A 22,913-nucleotide genomic window follows, 5' to 3' on the forward strand; every position below is an offset into this window, starting at 1 on the left:
GAAGACGAGTTATATAATAAGAACTCGTAAAAAAAAACCAACTTTCGAACCGATTCATGCAACTCGTAGGCTTAGGCTTCATTTTGTTAATGTGGCAATGAGTTGATGATGATTTTTGCTTTTTCTCTTCTTTCCTCAATACGATCATCATTTTGGCTATCAAATCATACCGTCATCACTAATCTAACAGACTTCAATCTAAATATCGATCAAATGGATTTTATTCGTGTGCGAATATGGATACTTTAGGATTTTTTTGAATCTATCTATGTTTCGCAAACAAATTTAAGCATGAACGCATGTTTATCGTTTCACAGAATGTATTCTTAGGTGATGCGTCATTCTCGTTGTTATTGTCAGTAACAAAAGATTCAACTAATTTCTACCGTGTACCGATGATTTATTCGTTCAATGCTCTGTATTTATTCCATTGCACTGCAGCACATTCGCAAAGATCGAACAAAATTGTGGTGGCGTTGTACAATTATGCGGCGAGGGAAAGCACCGACGTGAGTTTTGTGAAGGGTGACAGGATGGAGGTGCTGGATGACACGGAACCGGATTGGTGGAAAGTACTTCACCTGACTACCCTGCACGAGGGATTGATACCGTGGAATTTCGTCGCCGTCGAACGTTCCGTCGAGAGCGAGGAGTGAGTATAAAAAATATAAGGACTTTTGGATAGGAATTGCAAAAGAAAGAAAACTGTATACGTATATTGAACTACTAAAATAAACCAAAGAGTCAAGTTTATATTAATATATCTATAAACAGTTGACTCCATTGTTCTGGAATTTCCGCAACCACTACACCATTCGTTACACACAAGAGGATTTTACACTTGATTACGTATGGTATACACATGCGGATATATAATGCATAATAAATTTTGTAGATCTGATAGTTTTCAATGTATGAGAGGAAATGACAGTGTCCGGGTATTTTTTTTTCTCACTGCTTTGAAGCGAATTACTCGCTGTCAAACGAGGTGGTAATTAATATCGTGTTTTATTCACACGTCATGAATATGGTATATTTATCGAACAGTTGGTTCTTCGACAACGTATCGAGGAAGGAGGCTGGGAAATTGCTTCTCGTCGACGAAAATCCACGGGGTACGTTTCTTGTTAGACCGAGCGAACACACGCCAAGGGGATACAGTCTTTCGGTGAAGGATTGGGAAGAGGGACGCGGGCATCACGTGAAACACTACAAAATCAAACCTCTGGACAACGGTGGATTTTACATAGCGACTAATCAAACTTTCTCCACTCTACCAGCCCTCGTAATGGCGTACAGCAGTAAGTGAAAACTGCCGCGACACGGAATACCCTGAAAAATGATTGTTGGTTTTGTGACATTGTTTGTCTGATTTTATTCAGAAAATGCCCTGGGACTTTGTCACGTGTTGGCGAAACCGTGTCCAAAACCGTTGCCGGACATGTGGGACCTAGGACCGGAATTGCGTGACAAATGGGAGATAAACAGGAACCAAATACAGCTGATAAACAAGCTGGGGCACGGTAACTTCGGCGAAGTGTATTACGGAAAATGGCGAAACCAGATAGAAGTGGCGGTGAAGACGTTGCGCGAGGGAACGATGTCCTCTGAGGCATTTTTACAGGAAGCAGCTATAATGAAACACCTGAGGCACAGACACCTAGTCGCCTTGTACGCGGTCTGTTCGAAGGAGGAGCCGATATACATAGTCCAAGAGTACATGTGCAACGGTAGCTTACTCGACTTCCTGAGGACTGGGGACGGCAGGTACATGCAATTCGAGGACCTAATTTACATCGCGTCGCAGGTAGCCTCGGGCATGGAATACCTCGAGAGCAAACAGCTGATTCACAGGGACTTGGCTGCGCGAAACGTTCTCATAGGCGAGAAGAACAAGGCGAAAATATGCGACTTTGGTCTGGCAAGGGTGATAAAGGACAACGAGTACTGTCCGAAACAGGGCAGCAAATTTCCGGTAAAATGGACCGCTCCCGAAGCCATAATATACGCCAGGTTCAGCATAAAGAGCGACGTCTGGTCCTACGGCATTTTGCTCAATGAACTCTTCACCTACGGCCAAGTGCCGTATCCGGGTAAGTGGAATCAACGATTGTCACTTCTGTCTCTCTCTTTTTCTCTCCTCGGTTAATCAGTGATACGTTTTTTCGCAGGCATGCACGGCCGCGAGGTCGTCGAGCACGTTGAGAAGGGTTACAGGATGCCAAAACCGGCGAATCACCCGCTACCGGACAGCATATACACCCTGATGCTGCAGTGCTGGGACGCGAGTCCGGAAAAACGACCGACTTTTGAATACCTTAATCACTATTTCGAGTCGTTCAATGTTACGAGTGAAATACCGTACCTAGAACCGCCAACGGACTGATACACGGCCCACCACCACATGCAGAGCCACATGATTCCAAGGGGACACTATCACCCGGCGCACATTAACTGTGCCATGGAATTTTACGGGATCTACTGCTGAACAAGTCTCGTTTACCTATTTATGTATTAAAAAGAACCTCGAACACTTTTTTACAGTGCATGGATAGAAATGATGTTTGAAAGTGATGAAGATGACGAAAAATAACGGAGTAAATGCGGCGCATGACATTTGCCAGAGAATCGATTGGAAAAATACAATTCACTTCATATAACGTACTAAATCTTGTTCATACATCGTAACGTACAACTGATAATAATAGCGACGAAAACAACTGTTTAGTTCTGCGCGAATTGTCAAAACTCTGCCAATGAAGAATTTGTGTGGTACACGTTTACAAAGAAGAATATTTATCGCAAATTTCAGGGCAGCCAGCGCAGATCGATTACTTTCTAAACTCCGATTGATAAAATGGATAATTTTTAGAAAAATTGACGAACCAAAAATAAAACCAAGAAAATCAAGACAAATAATAGCTACATGTTTTGTAAAATAGTACACTACGATGGATTTGTAGAGATAATTATGTTACTTGAATAATTTTAGCACACTTCGAGAACACAGACCGGTGAGATATAGATTGTGACGAAAACTAGTCGTCGTTGGATTGATATATTGTAACACGGGGTATTTTAAGTAACCGCATTAACGAGGGTGTCGAATCTTTGACTAAAATTATTTTATTTTTTGCGATTTAAGCTTTCTTAGCAAATCTCTCAGTGATGATATGCGAGTGATAATTTTCCTCTACAAACAGAGTGATCGAGCTGTGCATTACTGATTTTAATAATCTGAAAAAAACGAAAAACTAAGATAAGAAATTTTATACAGTAGCGGTATTTAAAGAGAAAGACGATATAATAATTATCCTAAACTTAAATTATAAGATTCCAAACGATAAGTACATAATATAAAATAATGTTAGTCATCAATGTTAATCGTACAAAATATAGTAGAAAGAACGGAAAACCAAAACGAGTTAGTTGTGGTGAAATTAGCAAAGGTGTAAAGTTTCTGAAAACGAAAATTCGAAGGGAAAAGAAATGAAAAGAACCGTTCTTAAGGTAAACCATTTGAACAGCGGTTGAAGCTTTAGTGGACAAAATTCATTATAATAGCATCTTTTATAAACGGACGAAATAATAATAATAAAAGTAACACGAATAATTGCGATCAATATTCTGAAATGCTCCTATAGTATATAACGCGAATATTACAGTAGTAGGTGTATAATCGATGAAGTATTTCAGGTTATAGAAATCATATTTACCTGTAAAATGATGTTTACATACTATAGTAGTATAAATGATGTAATTCTAATTTGGCGAAAGAAATACGGATTCGCGAAATTGCGTCAAGGAAAAGAGCGAAAGAGCGAGCGACAAAGAGAATTTAGAATTAAAAAGTAGAACATAGAGCGTACATGATAATATACGTCCAAATACATTTTTCTATGAGCGTTTTGTACTGACCAAATATTAATTATAATTCCGTGTTATACTAAGTACTTTTTCGATGTTGGCTCTCTCGTGAAAAAAAAGATAGAAACTGAAAGAAAATGTTCAAATGTGTATTTTCCAATATGGTATAGTGAAGATTTTTTTTCGGTTTTAATGTTAAACGCAGTATAGTTGTAAATTGTTATGTATGTGATGTAATAGTAACTTATCTTTCTTGTTCTTGTACCGGCAATACATAGGAGAACGAAAAGTAACCAAGGAGAAAAAAACAAAAAACAAAAACAAAAAAAAAAAGTTAAAGTTCACATCTCGCGTACGCATACGATGAAAACGAAAGACGTACTCACCTTACCTAAAAACGAGAACGAAGAAAGCAGAAGAAACCTCGGCGTTAATAAATAACGTATCGAAACATCCATTTCCGACGTAGCAAAGAAAGACAATACTATATAGAAGAGAAGTCCATAAATTACTTACTACTTTACTGATCTTTTTTTATATATCAATTGTACATAATACACACACATTTTACGTGTAAATTACACAATCGTAATTCATACTCGCATTTTTTGATCAGCATATATGTATATTTGAGTTGAAAAAAACTTCACAATAAACCTTGGACTGAAAATGAGAGGAAAACGATAATTTTCTTCCCGAATGGATTGAATTGATTACATGAAAAAAGAAAGAACAGAATTACAAACTTTGGGAAAGTTTTTTGACCAGAACCAAAAGCACACTTACTGCCATTAGTTTTTGATAATAAAAGAGAGAAAAATTGTAAAATTGAATATTTTTTTTCCGTTAATACGTACGTAACTTTTCTTTTCTCACATCATATGTGAAAACATCATTTTCAAATACACTATTTATTCTTCTTTAACGAACTCTACTTAATTAATAATGAAACGTGTTTAGAGAAGAAAAATAAAATTGAATTATTTTTTTTCGACTGAAGACAATGATCTCTGTGTTTATTCTAACTATTATGAATAATATAATATTAAAAGAACTAGTGTTATTACTATTATCATTATTATCACCAACTGATATGGAAATAAAATAATGAAATTATTTTCACATAGTGACGATGATGATAGTAATAATAATAATAATAACAACGGTAGTAGTCATAACGTCGTCATAGATAGCTTATGTACCAAAGCTTATTATCATTAATTATTTAAATTATTACTTTATACACTACTACTATTACTACTATTAGGTGAACATAATTATTGTAAAACTGCAGACAAAAAATATATATACATATATATATATTACGTATCATAAATGATGAAATGATCAAAAAGTTTTGTGAGTTTCGTATCATTTATTTATTCATTTTGTACCATAATTCTCGTTCAACCATTGGATCAATATATCATAAGAATGAATTGAATCAAACAAAAAAGAAGAAAAAGATATTATATGAACGTGTAAATTTTTTTTTAAATTTTTAACAATTTTTCTCTTCCAAATAATATTAGTAACATTATAACGTAATTTGAAAAATAATTTAAGGTGCACCAAAATCATGGTTATCATAATACAATAGTAAATACATAGTATTAAACAATAGTGATTGATTAAACAATTAATCGATATTACCAAGAAGAATTGACTGCCCGTTTGTCGCTGTTGTGAAAAAAATCAAATCAGAAACAGAGCCATTTAATTTTGAGTTCAAATTATACTCTATTATAAATCTCTCTCTCCCCCCCCCCCCCACCCCCCTCATTCGATCGGCAATATAACTCTGAACAAAATCTTGCTGAATAAGATTTGTTAAATGTACATCATCTCGGCCATGTGTGACATCTTCTTTGGAATATGAACAAATTCGTCAAAGTAACTGGCTAACTCGTCAATTGTTACATCGCAAGGCGGTGGTGATATTCTGGCCTGTATTGAACAAGTGCTGGAACTCGAGTTCTGATTTGATCCTGGGGAATTTTGTGTGTCGTTCTGTCCAGCATGTAAAGCGCTGCCCCCACCAGGACCGGGTCCTTTCTTCAGGCTGGGCATGGTATTGCTTCTGGCACGTTGAAAGATGCTTGCGTGAAAGTTGTCGTCAATGCTGGCGTCGTCTTTAGCAAGTCTAAACTCTGTTGGGCTGATGTTTAGAGCCTTAAAGTCCTTGGTAACAGAGCCTCGACCGAAGGTTTTACAATTTATACTACTACAGATACTTCGTTTGCAGACCTCTTCCAGCAACGTGCTGGCCAAATTTTCGCTCAAGTAACTCGAACTCACGCTATTCGAACTTGTGTTATTTAATTTTAAGACTGCCTCTTTAATTATAGAATTTCTTTTTTTGTTAGGCTTGTCTAATACTTTCTCATGTTTACACGGTTTGAAATTTGTTGTACTTCTAACACCCCTTGGATTTATTGCAGACAATGATGACAACGATGTCGTTAGCCTGCTGTTAGGCATTGATCTTCGAGGGAATAAATGACTGGTATCAGACCTAATACCTCTACTTGTTATTCGAAATGGATTCGTTGGCTTCGTTTTATCCGTTGGTTTTACACTGCAACAAAAATTTATTTACTTGTCAGGATTAAAGCAGACTTTGATTTTCTTTTCAATCCGATCTACATGTCTTGTGATTTTAGGGTACTCCGTATTATTCAGTATTTCGTATCGTTTCATAAGCAACTAGCACTTGACCTGAATGTTAAATGTACTGTATTTATAGTTAGACCTAATTCGATCGTGCTGCAAAATTATTACTAATAGTATTGTTGGTATTAACAATATTACTACTTATATATTATAACCATCACGGAGTATATTGTTACGTAAGTTCATCATTACGATTAAGCTTTTACACAAGAAAATGTCCTATGATAATAACAATTGGTTGTTTTCCAGAATTTTTTGTGGCGATCTTTTATTAAAAGATTTTTAATATTGTCTGATGAAGTAATCTGATGCTAAATCATTTTTGACATTCAATCGTGCACCTTGATACACAAAAAAAATCCTGGTAGTTGTCAGAAGTTGATGTAAAAATGAACGTGCTTGCAAAATCACGACAGACAAGTTTTTAAGTAACTAACACCTCAGATTTCGACTAAATGAAATGAAAAGTAGAAAAATAAACAGAAACAAGGTAGACCAAACCAGTTACCAAATACAGATCAGTGACTCATAGCTCTTGGCAAAAAGCCTTGAAATGTAAAGGCGATGCTCAATAATAACCATTATACCTGAATCAGATGCTTAAACAAAATTGCTTTGCACTCATTTGCACTACAATCTACGGCTATCAAGAACTGGAAATATTCCAATGTTCAAGTCAAGCATTTCGGTCAACGATAAAGAGGGGGCAGCTTCTGTTTGCCAACAGAACAGAGTGACAAGAGAAGGGAAGTGAAGAGGAAACATGGTGTATAAAAATAGGATCCAACGAAGAATCAAACCTTAAGAAAGAGAGATAGGAAAAATATCTGGTATACAACTCACCGAGCAGAATTGACGGAATCTCGATCAATTTCCAGCCTCTCCAAGCTAGCCGGCAACACTTCGTCAACCATCGTTTGAAGGATTGTATCCGCTGAAACAATATAGTTGATGCATTCAAGACCGCGTTGTGTTTACTACGACTTTGAGAGTGAGATAGAGGGGAGGACATGCGCGTTTTTGGACTGGAGTTTCAACGCTTGTTTACATCGTGGGCATCCAGCGCGAACGAATTTGGCACCACGTTCTGGAAAATTCGAGCTCTAGTTTCGACGTCCAAGTTAAAATACACATATTTGACAACGGCGTAAGATTAAATAAGTAGAGTGTCTGAGCCTTACGATTTGAGAACGACGATGAAAATTAGCGGAGGGGAGAGAGATGAAGAGAAGCGAGAGAGAGCGGGAGCGTCAATAAACAAGCAGCGTAGCACCTACTCCGGGTTACGCTCTGACGCCCTGCCATAAACTGGCAGCAAGCGTAGGTTATAACACCGCGATTAAAAACAGGGCATTACTACCTAACCTCAGAGCATTCCTTGCCAATAATCCTCGATCCGATACGCAAACTTTTCTTGTAACTGCGTCAACTAGCGATGAGCCTCAACGACGTACGTCATAAATAAACACGCAACACAGCACTACGCACAACACTCAACCGCGTCCATCTTACTCTACCAACTGTGTGTGCCCAATACGATTGTACGATAACGGAAGTGACTATTTCCGATCGCGAGGTTCATGCGCGCGCATCGCGACACTTACGGTCAGCCATCTTGAAACACTGACACTCCACTTATCATCCTTACAGGGCTCCCTGCATCCTTACCACTCCACTTGCTACCACTTACCGACTGCGTTTCCCGCTCACTTCACATCGCTCGAACACGCTTATCGATCGAACTCTCATGGCCCTCTGTACTTGGACAACCGTCTCGCGGGTCGCTCAGTGCTCGACTGATGATGAACCTACCCCGCCCGCTCCATTTCTTTGGCATCGGTCCGTGGCGTCGCGACGCGGCACCAGTTTGCGCGACGCGTTTATGCGAGCGTTGAAACAGACATGACAAAACTGCAATTTCGAGAATAAATGCCGTTTAATGAACAATGATATCCGATTTCTTCCAGCTAAAGCTTGACGATTGATTGATGTTCACGGGTACGAAAGGCGGGGCGTCTGAATATTATACTTACTTTTGTCCCCTTCTAGTCCTTGCTCACCTTTTCTACGCTTTTCTAGAGATTTTGTAACTCGTCAACGATCCGCCGCCTGCAGCTATTCGCCCGATATAACGACTATCCTCGTTTGTTCGTGATTATTATCGGAACGTTTCACCGCTCGTGAATTCTCGTTATTTTAACAAGAACACGGTGTCTTCTGTTTCAAGTTTTTCGCTCTAAATCTAATTTGTGGGGAAATTTTCATGCGGGATTCGTCTAAATCTCGAATTTCCTAAATTATATGTACAGTACCGTGTCTAATATCGCTTAGTTTTTTTTCATCCAACACCGAATTACGATTGATGAAACACAGTTCTAAACTCTCGGATTCACAGTTATAATCGGTTCCTGACCAACGATCAAAATAACATCATTTGCTACAAAATTTCCGCAGGCGTCAGTCGTAAATTTCCATGTATAATATTCTGTATTTCCGGTCAACCATCGAGGACCGCGTTATAAATGTTACACATATGCATACATCGTGCGTCCCACTCGCGAGTAAAAGATCTCTGACATCTTTTCGGTTTACCAAGAAAAATTAAAATTACAAAGGAAACTGAAGATCCACATACATAATATATTATAAAAAAATATCAATCATCCGAAGGAGAGGAAAAAAAAAAAAAAACCTTCAGAGACATCGTCGACAAATCGTCACGCCGAAAGCGCGACAAAGTCTCGGGGATTAGACTGTATCCCTAATCCCGCGTATAACCAGGAAATCATTCTCTTCGACGCCTGTGGTCCATGATACTCATAAGCTTCGGCATTTGTGAAGCACGTAAGAGTGCCGTGATCATCGTGACTACGTATCTCCCATATTTAACGCTGTCAAATTGTTCCAACCCTGTATCGCCATATCTCATTGCATGCTCGTGTGGTGCAAAAGCCCTTGAGACCGTGCAGAACGCAGTTCGAGTGAATAAGCGCTTATAGGAACGGAAACATTGAACGGTAGACGGGTCTTTTGATACGAGATAAAACTGTCGAAATTCGCAATAATTTCGCAATGTCGTTACTCGCATCCTGCACTCTTCGCGGTTTCGTCGGACTAAAAGCGAAACTTGATTACAACCGTGCCGCGTTTATTATGCCCGTATACATTGATGTATATCCTAGGCGAGCTAAAAAAGTGCCGGATGATTCAGCTATAAGCATATTACGAGAACGTTTTCAAATACGCGGCCGCGGTCGTCAGCTCTGACGCACTCACCGAGAGCTTATTTAAGCGGACTGCGAAATATGTACAATTTCCGTGAAAGCTCACCTCAAGCCTCGTTTTCCGTTTTTATATGATCTTCCACCGAGACTGCAGGCCGAATAAGAACGCCAATGCGCGATTCTCTTGAATGTATAAGATATAATTGTTGTTAGACGACGTAAAAAAAATAAAATCGAAGCCGACGTACAATATCGTTCTATCATTTCCAAAGACTCTTTGATATAATCCGATTATTTACAGAACTACACCTGTTTCCAGAAAATTCTGCTTCGGGTTAGATTTACGCTTGTGCATTATATATATAAATATATATATACATATTTACATTTATATATATATATATATATATATATATATATATATATATATATATATATATACATATATATGCCTGTACATACGTGCATAAAGCAGAATTCGTGGTATCGGATAGCCGCCCCTTTGGTATGTAGGTACATAAAGTAAACGTACGTGCGCGATTCTAAAATTCCGATTGAATAAATTAACTGCCTTTCAAATAGAACCCTGCTTGCTGATCGTGTAAGTGTTATGCCACACATGCTGGCTAATGTAAGAAACGATGAAAAATGCCTCGGACATTCCTTGCAAATTCCTTGAAATAAATCGTCATGTCGGTAAGAGGTAAAAAAGAGAAAGGAAAATTAATATCTTTCAACACTTTATTTAATATCTCCGTTGGCCCGAAAAATTCACAATGTTGCACACTTGAAGCTCGAGTTGTAAAGCAATGCTCTTCAGTTATGCACCTCACAGGCTTATACATTATTATATCTATATATAAACCAGTGCGCAGCCGTGGATCAAAAGCCAGCCGCTCTTATTATTCGTCACATGACCTCTGATCATTTTATCCGCAATTATCCACGGCAATCAGTACGATTATCTTTCAGCCCCTTTAATTCTTACAGTACTTAATTGTTTTCCTCTGCTTTATCAGTTATATCTTGCTTTCTACAATTGTATTTTTCTGTGCTTTCTTTTTCGGGCCAATTTACGTGACATCACGAGGAGAAAAAAGGAAGAATATGAGAAAAGAATCCGCCCGAGTTTCAGTCTAAACGAAAAAGAACAGCGGTTTGGAGTGATCGTGTTTACACAGACCAAAAAATAGCTGCCTATACGCGGTTCATCCATCTTTTTCTCATTCCTAGGTATACCGATAATACCAACAATTTTTCTCGCTGTGATCAGCTAATTTAAGTATCGGTGGCCAGATGCTATCGAACACGTGTTAAAATCATGCTGCGGAAGTTTTGAGCTGGTTTATGCATGTAACAGATTCATCGGAATAAATTTTTGCGTGTTTGGCGGGATTTTCTGTAATACAATGTGACCAATAATTTTTCACTTCTGGTTTTCATCTTTCAATTCCATCTTAGTTGGCACGATTGAAGGGGTCAAAAGGTGTCCACTTTGACAAATTGAAATAAAGCTTAGACACACGAAAGTCGAATATTCGTGTTAAAAAATCCCATTTAAATTCGAGCGCTCTGCCAAAATCTTTGGCATTTGATATATGTTGCGATATATGAAAGTTCAAGTGAAGATTTCTGTGCCAATATAATATCCAAGTCGGCTTTACTAAATTGATCGTATGAGCATACAGCACATTTCGGAAATAATAAGAATAAAAAAAATAATGCAACCATCGAGTTGTATTTTTTTACAAGCCTTGTCTATCCCCAGGCTTGCAAACTCCGCGGAAATTCACGATGAGTGCATATTACAGTTTTGCAAAGCATGGTCCGATAACAATGAAACTGAACAACACCAGTTGGAGAAGCTCTCGTTAATTTTCCGAAAGACGCCAGACACCGGTGTATGAATGACGTGAAAAATTGCACGGCAAACCGAGGCGGGCCAACTTCAATGATGTAATAATTTTAGAACTCGTAAATTAGACTTTTGATTTCGATTTAACGATCGTCGTCCAAAGACGCGGACTAGTTACGTCAACGCATTCTCCTCCCAAGTCCCCCACCAGCGTCGCGTCTACATAATTTTATTTAAATTTGTGGCCAGAAGAAGTTTCATCATCGTTACATGCACGCATACATTTGGGCAAAGATCATCTACGCACGCAAAACGCGTATAACAGTGTACACGATGCATAAATGTTCGTAGTAGGTACATCGATGTGTTAAGCGATTGGACTGTAAATCATATCACAAGCCTCGGCGCCAAACTCTCCACTCATCTCAACAACCAGAACTAGCTGTACGAGTTTCGATCAACGGATTCCACTCCATCATTGTACATGCACGTTCTCGACGGCTGATGAGAGTGATCGTTTAGCACATCCATAAATCCGACACATTGTAAGCAGAGATCCGAAAATTCGTTCGTCGTCGAAGCCGTGTTGTCCTGCAGTCCTCTTCTTGGCATGAATCATGATTCAACTATGGTCTTCCAAGCTTTCAGAAGACCTGCGTAATGCACTGCTCATCACAAATGGAACAGCCTATGCTGCCAAGAATAAGACCTGAGCGGGCAGGGCGGGGGGAGAGGGAAGATACGGCTGATTTCATTTCTCGACACTAAATTATCGCGAACTTTGTTGCAGACTGTGAGGTTGCAGCATGCCGCTGATGCGTACCGTCGGTTATTCCAATTCGGTATTCTACGAGAACAAGTTATAGATAAACCGCAGTGCCAAATTTTCGAAGCAAGTTATTGTCCTTCATAATTTCGGCAAATTAACGGACTGCAGACGTTGCACATTTCCGGAGCTTGACATTATAATTGAACGACATCCAGATATTTGGGATACACGTACTCGGCGATGATGCAACGATTTATTCATCTTTCACCTCAAAAGGAGAAGATGAAGAAGTAGAAGAAGGAGAGGAATGGTTGGTGCACTTTTACATTGGTGGGTAAGAATTTGGTACCACGGTCATTATTGTATCGCTCCCCAAGTGCCAGTCCTCGCTCCACAACAAGAAAGAGAGATATTTAGAGAACCGCTACGCTACATCTCATAGATCTTGGACTTTGGCTGTCACCGTGATTCTACGAAATGGTTTTTTTCCCCTTGGACTCTACTTCATCTTCTTCTTTTCAATTTTTCCTCTTTTTCCTTTCCTTCTCTGCGGTTAGCTATGAAAGGGGTCTTTCAGCCGGAGATAAAACATATAACCGTGTGATTTAATCAACAAACGCTACGTCAATTTTTACACGAATATTTACACGATATCCGATTCGTGTACGAGTATATTGTATTCGAGGTTTGTGATGTAAGCTCGAGCCAGTGGGTAAAAACAATTCCCTCGTATGTTATAATGGGTAATTCCCTCTGATAAAATCTGGATCGTCAAATAAGAAAACGGTCATTAGAATTTTATTACCTTTCGCTCCCGTTACCTCGGTGTCTGCGTTTTGGCGTTTTACACGCTTGCGGTTTCGCTCGGATCTTTCATCTCAACCCTTCAAAGTTCCCGAAGCACACAACCGCGGTTACCTTGAAGAACTGGATCACCCAATCCACACTCAAGGTCCAGCTGTTTTCCGATCCTTCAGGCACGGTTATTTATACATCGGTGTCGGATAAACTACTTCCACGTTTCCGTTCGCCGTTTCCCCCCAGACGATCATATAACAATACGTATTTATCATTCGCAATGGCGAGAGCCAGCTGCATCGTTCGGTATTTCAGCTCAGGGATGTAAAAAGTCTGCAGCATGAAAGGATCACGAAGAGTTGCGCACAGCGGTAGCACATCCTTCGGGACGATCCTGCAGCATCGTCATGCTCGTGGTAATCGTACAAGAGACTAGAAGTCTAACGTGTTCTTTTCTATTCTTGGTTCCGCGCTGTAGAAACCTACTGCCAACAGAAATATTACCTCTCCTGATCCAAAAATAGGACCCACACGAACGAACGAACCAACATCGCGGTCGTTCCGTTCCGTTCGCTTCCGTTCGCGGTCTTCGAGTTCTTTGGTGCGAGGGAGTCCTTGCGGCATATGCGTCGCGGCGCCGGGAAGCCGTGGCGTCGAAAGACCTCTACCAGCCAGTTAACACCAAACAGATTGCGCCCGGTGAAATATATCCCTGCAGCCGTGCCTCACGGTCTGGAAGTTGAGAAGCCGATGAAAAAATATAATCTAACGTCTTCGGGAGAAAAGAAGAAAACGAGACATGAGATTCATGGTAGCACATGCCTGCGTGCGAGTTGACTATGACGAAGCTTCGTTCTTTTCATCCTAGGCGAAACAATTAACATCGTATCATATATTACAGGTGCATTCATACACGGTAATACTGGTAAATAAGACACTTGCACTGGTGAACTGTTCGGCTATCATCCAACAGAGGGTGCAAAAGACCGAAACGGCTGGGTGTCACGTACTGCACACGTTAAATTCGTATGGTGAAGGTGCACAGGAAGTAAGGAGCGGTGGCGTAAGCGTCTCGTTGCCATACAGGAAAGTTTACGATCTGGTTTACGGACTGGTGAGCAAAGTGCAGACTGACTAAACTCGAAATAGCCCGAACGAGGATGGAGAGAAATAGAAAGACACAAACGTCGCAACGTGGGATTTGGTAACTAAACACGAAACTAAACGGAACGTTGCGGACAATATGTAACGTTGCATATAGTGCTAATTTCGACCTGATACATCGGCTGACAAAAGAGGCACGTACCCCTCGTCACGTACTAGGCGGTGGAAAACACAAGCTGACTGGCTAACGATTAGTCATAAATCGCTGAGAGCGACACGAGTCTTGATCAGACTACGGTTGCGGCATGTTATATGCATAGGTATAACTGCAGCAGCCGGTCGGCGGTCTGAACCATCAAAGGCTGTAGCACATGCAGTTGCAAAGAAGAAGACCGACGAACGAAGAGCGAAGAACGAACAAGAAGTTTCTGTGAAAAAAAAAACAAGAAAAAGAAAAACGAAAGCACCAGGGAATTCTAATTTTTCAAACATTTCTCATCGTTGATGGTGTAATTGCGTGAAAATTTTTCTATCGACTCGAGAATCGAGTCAAACCGAAAACTTTTCATCGTCATGATCGTTATGTGTAACGCGTGCGCGGGGATACAGAAGAACGATATAACGTTGTTTAATTTAAGAGGTCGATTAATTTATCCAGACACCTAGAACCGCGTGTTGTTTCTGGCGTAGGTATATGAAACGTGAGGGTGAAAATTTATTACCGTGAATAAGAAATATTTAAAACTCCGCGGTTATGAAAGATTTATAATCAATCTGCTATACAGCGAAGAAATCGCGTCTGTTTGTACAAGCCCGCGGTGTAAAGATTGTTCCACGTATCCGACAAGGTGGTTTGGTTTGTCTATTTTTCTTGAGAAGAACTGAAGGAAAATCTAATTGTAAGAAAATCGTATTTTGCAGAGAGCATAAGGTCACAATTGCACGTTCTGCAGCCAATAACTAAAACGGATGCCACATGATACATGTACAATAATTCGTCAGGAATTTTCAACGACGATGAAACGATTTTAATAGCCGACAACTCCTAACTCTGCTCGGCGATCTGTAGACACACAGACGCACAAACACACACGTACAACACCATGAGGTACGGCGAGCCTGTGCAGAGTTTCGGTAATAAAGTTAAAGTTAAATATAAATGGGCCGCGAGGTATACGGTCGGCGTTAGTTAGCGGGTTGTTAAACAGTTTTGGATATACGTCACGGTGTGTGTAACACGCCTGTATAACTCAGACGTGTGAATGCCGTCTCCATGCAGTCGAATGACACAGAAGCCGGGGGCCATCGCAGCCATCTTTATTGCCCCGAAGAAGGAGACGAGACTTCGCACTCATCATGCGGCTACTGATCAACCGAAGCATGCCGATTTCATATACCGCTCGAAATCTTGAACGTCGGGGGTAAATTTTAGGAACATGTGAAATCCTTCCTGGGATAAAGAAGACTATTTTTTGTCACGAGACAATTGAAGCCGGTAACGTTAACGTATGAACGACACGCGATGAAAGAAGCAGAATCACTATTTTCCAACTTGAGGATATCTTCGAAGGAGTTGACCTTGCATAATGTAGCGGGTTATTTGTACGATGCGCGCCTGATTGTTGGCAAACCCGGGTACAAGTCCACCCTGAGCAGCTCCGATGCTCTTTTGTTATCACGCGGCTGATGTCGCCTCGGTGAAACTCGGAGCTGCTCAGAGTTGATGTGTGTCCTGATTTGCCTATAATTAGGGGTCCCTATGCCGCGCATCTCAGGTCTGTATAACTATGCGATATTTGTTGTTGCTCGATTACGATTTATTGAATCTTGGACAATCCTGATGTTGTGAAATAAGGAGTCGTTCCAAAAAGGATATTGTAATGTTAACGCTACGAACTTGAACTCCGTTTATCCTCATCTTCGACTGTACGGTTCGCCGTGCAGAACTTTGGTTCCTTAATCAAAGGTTTAGAAGCGTACACTCTTCGAGTGCGGGAAATCGATTTAAGCCGAATCGCTGAGATACACTTGAGGCGTTTATGAATCACCGAAAGTGAGCGGGTGATTGTTTACGGAGTGAGCGATCAAGCCCCGGAACCACTTCGAATATCAGCTGACACGGAACGCGTTTTAAACTTTCAACTGCAGAAGGGATCAAGCCCACTTACTGCACCAGTATGCACGATGGGAGGATGTAGTCAGTTAAAGTGGCGGGTGTAAATGAGAGAGGCACAAACGACCGAAATACTTTCGGGTTAATAATAGGCCGCGGGAATTATCGGTCGACTGTATCCTGAAGAAGGTTCGACCGGAGCGAGGTAAGAGGGAAGTAGTAGGGAAATCGGAATTCACGAATCACGCCTGTTGCACGGTTTAAATGAACGATACATCACGGGAATAACCCGGTATATTTTGCAAAGTCAACTCCTTCAAAGATGTCCTCAAGTTGGAAAATACTGATTATGCTCCCTTCACCACGTTCAATTTATACGTTGACGTTACTGTCTTCGATTATCTCGTGACGAAATGGAACCGACTCATTTCCTCCTTTATCTCAGAAGGATTTCACGCGTTCGTAAAATTTAGCCCCGACGTTGAAAATTTCGGGCGGTACATCAATTCGGTATGCTTTGATAGTACACAAATCGTTTTTAAAGTCCAGTCTGCCGGTTGTGAACGATGGATTGACAGTGGGATCTTGACTAGATGTCCAGTCGACGGTGTTCTTGGTCGTTTCAGCTTCCGCATGAGGCGGATGGTCAAACGAACAATTAGTTTGGCAATATCGTGCGGGAGAGTCGGCCTGTTCCCCTTTGCTGGCGGTCTCCAACTCAGCGGCAGCAAAGCGGAAAAAGACACACCCTCGGCCAACACTCCACCACCATATCATTCGGCGTCCTTTTCAGGTTTCAACCCCGCTGCATCGACGACGGTACGTTTCGTTGCCTCGCCTGAAAGGTAGGAAATCCGTTAGAAATGAATCGGGAAAAAATGGGGACCAGAGTCAACAAGTAATTGATCTTGACTATCGGACAGCGTGAACCGATCTTGTGATTCGAGTTTTACGAAGCTTTCTTCGACCACATCGAATGCCAAGTGGAAGCTTTCGGCGAGGTTCAATCCGCCTAAAACCGAGTGTCGGCTATAGGTGCGTGGCCGTTTAATTCGGTCGTTACCGCAGTGCGAGAGAGCAGGTGGACGGATGTGCTGATTCTAATAATAAAGGTATACGGAATTATTAATATTGGATAGAATCAGTCTAAACCTTTGCACGTAGAGTCCGGACCAGGAAATCGTCGCCTGATTTTATGCACGGCATGTCACGAGATAAAAGATGCGACCATACATGAACCTCGGCTATTAACGCATGAGATGATTTTCGAAAGGACGTATTTCCGCAGGGCAATCGAACATATAGATGAACCCTACAGCTGATAAATAGTCGAAAAGGATAATATTCAGTGATGATTCTGAGAAAATTTAAGTTTCTTTAGTCACGGAGCTTTCCTCGACTTACCGTTGCTTCGATTTTCCACCCAATCTTTGAATTTTAACTCCGGCTTTCTGAATCATGGTGCAATTCTCCTGCGCCGAGCGCATCTGTTTGGTGGCTGGCGAAGCGCGGGCGGTTGTACATGAAATGTATACGAATATCGTGGCTTAGGTCCAGCAAGTGTTGGCTATATTAAGCCTGCCGCTTATGTAAGACTAACTCATATTTTATACCCGTCGCGGTCGTACGTATGACTCCATGGCGTATATATGCTTACGGCGCAAGTATAACGCAGGTATCTGCAACCATGCGAAACGAAGGTTTCATTTTCGCGATTCAGATCTGATGGTAACGAATGTCATGAATTTCTTTTGTGGTATATTACGGATCCAAGATCGCGTCTTGTTGGTCACATTTTGCACATCGGTATCGTCAATTGTTTCGTTCATCTTTCGCTTCGCAGGTTACAAAATTCCTCTACACAGAGCGAGAGACGGATTTTTAAGATTTTTGAAATTCCGCGTCGTCCAGCCGCGTGAAAGTGTGAATGTACTACAAATGATCGTCGAGCTATGCGGCAAGAGGATTTTAAAGGTACGATGCATTGTTTGTAAATCTTGTATTTTCGTTTTCCGCTGCACGTACGCGGCTGCCGCGAATATCTATATATCCCTAAGCAAACAAGCGGGTTGAGGCGATGAGTGACGATCAGTACGGTATGTTCCAAGGCAAACAAACCGCGCGATACGGATGCTGCAGAGAAAACTAGTCCGACTTGCGAAACGAATAAACAACGGCAAGAACACATTGCGAGTAACCGGCAATTCGAGGCGCGGATTTATCTTGAATCACACGCGTTATTATAGCCGGCAGGCCTGTCATAATGTAAAACTATAATCGTTCTGTTTTTGGCGCAAAGATTCTACATCATATCTTGAGAAAATTTCCCTCTCCGAACTACAATTTAATAGACGCTCCACTCCACGTGTTGTTCCACAACTTGTTTGCCAGATTTTTCCAACGAGTTGCTACATTGATAATAACAACTGTAAGAATTAACTTGAAAATTTTCCTATTCATATCATGTATAAATTACGTAATTAAATCTATATTACTGAACAAAAAATCGTCACGGGAATATAGATGTACAAATAGCACACGATAATTCCGTGGTAATTGTTATTGTTATTATTTTTATTTTTTTCTCAAGTTATACAAAAAAGACCAATGTTAATTATTACATATTATATACCTGTACCCAAGGTTAGAAGATAAGAAAAATTTAATCATGCAAAGTTCAAAGTATGAAGGCACACACATTCATTGGGATCGGAATAATTTTATGTGTCGTTGTTAATGGTGTTATTTCGTTTGTTTTTATCATCGTACATAACAGTTTCCTATACCATGTATATGACATTCGAAACATGTAGTTGGATGAAAGCCTCGATTTTCTCTTCTTCCTTTATATTAAACATCTGTTACAATTATGTTATGTTGTTAACCACATCTATACGAGTGAATTGCTTAGATCACTGTTTCATACTGTTTTTGCAAATCGTGCGTTCGCAAACCGCGGTTATAAAAACAACAATCGGTTGAAAATCGGTCGGCGTTTTTCAATCGCGATTAAAAAATTTTTCCCGCCTCGCATCCGATAAAAGCATAAAATACATGAAAAAGAGAGGCTTGTAAGAACATTTAAAAAAACGAACACGGACACGCACAAACGCAAATTGAGAAACAAAAATCAGGAGCAAACAATGAACAGAAAGAAGAAACTCGTCGAGGCACAAGAACGAGTGAATAAAAATCACGCGTTCATCGATATAATCATGATCGTAACGAAGGGTATAGGTATAATGACAATAGCGAACCGCCTACCGTGTGTTTCGTAAAAAAAAAAAAAATGATGGTAGGTATAATACTTCGTAAATCAATCGCGGCGAATATCCTGACGGCGATCGTTTCGTCTTTTCCGATTTTCGGCCGGAGACCACGTGGACGTGATCCTTCCGGCGATGCCGTAGGACTATCGGATGATCGATAGGTCGCTTGAGGATCGCAAGAGCCAGATGGCCGGAGGTGAAAGATCGGCGAACGACGGCTGATATCCTCTCCCTCGGGAAGTGTTCACCGGGACGCACCGCCGTCGACAGTTAACGCCTGGATGCGAACTGACTCCGTTTCGTCCATTCACGATCAGAATCGTGGGCGTCGACGAGGGGCTACGTCAACGTCGACGTCGCGGCGCAAGCGCCGGGCGCTCCTTCTTTCCTTATTTCTTCCTTCCGTTCGCCGTTGCGGCCGTCCTCCCGTTTCCTTTTCCTCCTGCGCTGTGCGGATCTATTTCGATTAATTTATAAAACACAATAACCCGCGAAAAAGCCTTCACCCCCCCCTCCCCTGATTCCGGAAGCCCCGTCGCTCGCTTCCGGTTCGAAATCGCGTCGATGTGCGTAACACCTCGATTTGCGGAAAAGATTATGGTCAGCGTCATTTTTTGACGCGATGCAATTAGCTGTTTCTATTTTTCTCTCATGCTATTGCACAGAGGCTATTTTCAGTCACGGATTATACTGATGTTTATTTGAAACGTTGAAACATTATCTCCTGCATTGCTGTGTAATAATCTAACGGTTAGATAAACCATCTGGAATAGTTTCAAAAGTATTTTTCCTTCTCTTCGACTACCGTGGTACATTATTTGCCTCATATTTGTGAGTTTCAAATTTTTCAAACTTGACATAAAAACAGCAGCGAAATTATTCTAAATCGGTATAAAATTTGGCACGAAGTTAGCTGTTCAAAGTCGAATTAAAAATCGAACCCAATAATCTAAAAACGTTTTACAAAAATAAAAAGTACTTAACTTATGACGATCGCTAAAAACCGGTATATGCAACGAAGAAAGATAAGTTATGATGATATGAGGTGTAGCGGATGGTGGAAATACGGTTTTAGACACGGCTGACATAATTCAGCAAACGGAAACGCCCTCCGATTCAGGGATAATATTTATTCCGGGTAAAAACAAGCGGGCCTGGAGAAAAGCCAAGGCGAATAGCTCTCCAGCATCGCGGATCGGATACTGCGTAGGCCAAAATCAAAACCAAAGCCGGAAGTTCGTACCTCGTTAATATAATTTCGGTGAAACTCACAGGTACATACACTAAATATAATCTGGTAGCATTGAATTTTGCCAAGAAATTCAAATTCCCAACGTGATAAAAATTCGAGAAAATTGAGTGCAGGCTGCAGTGGAGGCTTGGCTCATACCACAAAGGCGAAAACCGTCAAATTCAATCGTCGAAAACTATATATCAAGATATTATAATCTAAACCAGACCCGCCGTCGGTTCCGTTCCCCTTCCGTGGTCTCAAATAATCGAGAAGAGAGAGAGACAGAGAAGCGAGATCAAAGTAGGCTAAACTTCCTTCGCGATAAAAATAGTTCAGGGAGAGAAAATCGCGTTAAATAGGTGTGAGATGCGTACGAAATAAGCTGCGCGTACATTACGTACACATGAAACGCATTTTGACTCGATATTTTAGAGGCAGTTGTGCGAAATCACCGTCATCGTCGCCTTTGGTGTGCAATGGCGTGAGATTGCGAAACTGCAACATCTGGCCAATTACCCGAAATGCATCAGCAAACGTTTTCGCCGCAATAACAAACAGAGATCGCGTCACGTTTTGCCGATAGAATAATATAATAATCACCGACTCCTCTAAATCTCTAGAGGTTTCAAATATATACGAGCATTGAGAAAAAAATTGTTTTTTGCCTCGCTACATGAAATCGATGTGGTCTGTGCTCCACTCGAAAATCCCCATCTTCTGGTAGGTAGAACCAGTACTTGATATTTCCTTAGATAAGAGAACCAAACTTCATGTTACGAAATAGTGAAGAGAAGCACAGATTACGTATAAGGATGAGAAGAACGCGTTAGAATCGATCGACGCGATACGTACATATAGGAGGAATATGAAAACCGAGTCCAAGATCTTCCTGTAGGATTACAGTGATAATGTATAGTAGATAAGAAGAAAATTCGTCGCATGCGTAAAATAAGTTTGCTATAGGTGAACGCTGTACACGTTCCAACGTTGAAGCATGATCTCAAACGCGTTCAGGCTAATAAATAATAAACAGGATTACTTTGTAGCGAGCGTTTGAAACTCGTACAAAGTGGATACAAGCGGACGCGATCCGTCATGAGGGAAACAGCTGTGCCGCTGGTGCTGTACTCATACACGCAGGGTGATCCTCATCTCTAGAAGAGAGATACGATTATGAATGCAGTGGAAGCTGCGCGGCGACCGAGAAGAAAGTTCAAACATAATAATTGCACTTACCGTTGGATTATCCAAGCTTCGGTTGTTCTCTGCGTTCTTCGTTTATCCTTCTTTTGCTTCCTCTTCGCTTCCTCCATTTTCTACCTAGAAAACGAAATTATAAAAAAGGAATAATCGGGAGCGTCGAAACCGAGTTGTAGTAGCTGAAACATGCAGCCGTCAAACGACGGTAGAACCGAAGCTCGTAACTGTCAAGCTGTCAGGCGACACGGGTGATCCGAAATTGTTCGGACGTAAATCAAAGGATTTTACGAGCGCGCCGGTTTCGCGGAGCTCGGCTTGACGCGAAGGCACCCTGAAGAAATCGAGACTTCGAGCCGTCACTGTAGGGCTGTCCGGCCATCCACCGTCGCTTCCACCGCTCGTCAATTTCTCCGTATACGACGAGTTTCCTAATTGCCAACTATTACACTTGTCAGGAAAATATCTGTTTAAGTTTATGGTATGAAACTCTTCAGCCAACTGTGCTGTTGCCTCTTACCGAATAGCGCGTGTTATTGATCTCTTATTATTACTTCACATCCAGCTTCTCTAAGTATCCCAGCTCTATTGTACACAGCGGAGAATCACTTGAATCCTTTCATACTCTGCTATTCGTAATATGAGTAGTCTAAAACGATCAGCTGATCGCTATGATCGCCACCATCTTGATTCCGGCTACGCCCACGTTTGATAACCCTTGATTAACCTTCAGAGGAAGGGAAAAACGCATGATCGACACTTTACTCGTGATAGTTTTAACATATTAGATACCTTTTTTATGCATTTTCT

The 22,913-nt window shown here is 40.9% G+C and overlaps 2 protein-coding genes and 1 long non-coding RNA gene across 12 annotated transcripts in view; 1 reads left to right on the plus strand and 2 right to left on the minus strand.

Annotated features, from left to right (window-relative positions):
• Positions 1–19,855, plus strand: part of LOC124179523 (tyrosine-protein kinase Src64B) — a 29,000-nt gene extending 9,145 nt beyond the window's left edge. For 2 of the 3 annotated variants that reach the window (XM_046564004.1, XM_046564005.1), the window contains exons 4-7: positions 442–652; positions 1,048–1,301; positions 1,383–2,093; positions 2,172–4,259. In XM_046564004.1, coding sequence (XP_046419960.1) covers positions 442–652; positions 1,048–1,301; positions 1,383–2,093; positions 2,172–2,386 — 1,391 coding nt within the window. In that variant the 3' untranslated portion in view covers positions 2,387–4,259. Of the gene's footprint in view, positions 1–441; positions 653–1,047; positions 1,302–1,382; positions 2,094–2,171; positions 4,260–19,843 lie in introns of those variants that run through there. The other variant, XR_006870088.1, reaches the window with a different exon arrangement.
• LOC124179524 lies at positions 5,228–8,363 on the minus strand. Of its 8 annotated transcripts, none has more exons than XM_046564009.1 (3): positions 8,231–8,363; positions 7,384–7,474; positions 5,228–6,445 (listed from the first exon to the last, which is right to left on the minus strand). In XM_046564009.1, the coding sequence occupies exons 2-3, from the start codon at positions 7,452–7,454 to the stop codon at positions 5,698–5,700; spliced, it is 819 nt and encodes a 272-aa protein (XP_046419965.1). In that variant the 5' UTR covers positions 7,455–7,474; positions 8,231–8,363; the 3' UTR covers positions 5,228–5,697. The 8 variants fall into 8 exon arrangements, with proteins under 8 accessions (XP_046419965.1, XP_046419968.1, XP_046419967.1 ...); XM_046564012.1 differs by lacking the exon at positions 8,231–8,363 and adding an exon at positions 7,906–8,100 and having other exon boundaries at positions 7,384–7,471; XM_046564011.1 differs by lacking the exon at positions 8,231–8,363 and adding an exon at positions 7,901–8,100.
• Positions 10,492–16,394, minus strand: LOC124179525. Its single transcript, XR_006870089.1, has 2 exons — positions 13,194–16,394; positions 10,492–12,466 (listed from the first exon to the last, which is right to left on the minus strand). It is a non-coding gene; the product is annotated as an uncharacterized LOC124179525 (long non-coding RNA).
• Positions 19,856–22,913: the final 3,058 nt, after the last annotated feature.

The sequence above is a fragment of the Neodiprion fabricii genome, chromosome 4 (assembly GCF_021155785.1).
Source record: "Neodiprion fabricii isolate iyNeoFabr1 chromosome 4, iyNeoFabr1.1, whole genome shotgun sequence".
NCBI classification, from domain to species: Eukaryota; Metazoa; Arthropoda; class Insecta; order Hymenoptera; family Diprionidae; genus Neodiprion; species Neodiprion fabricii.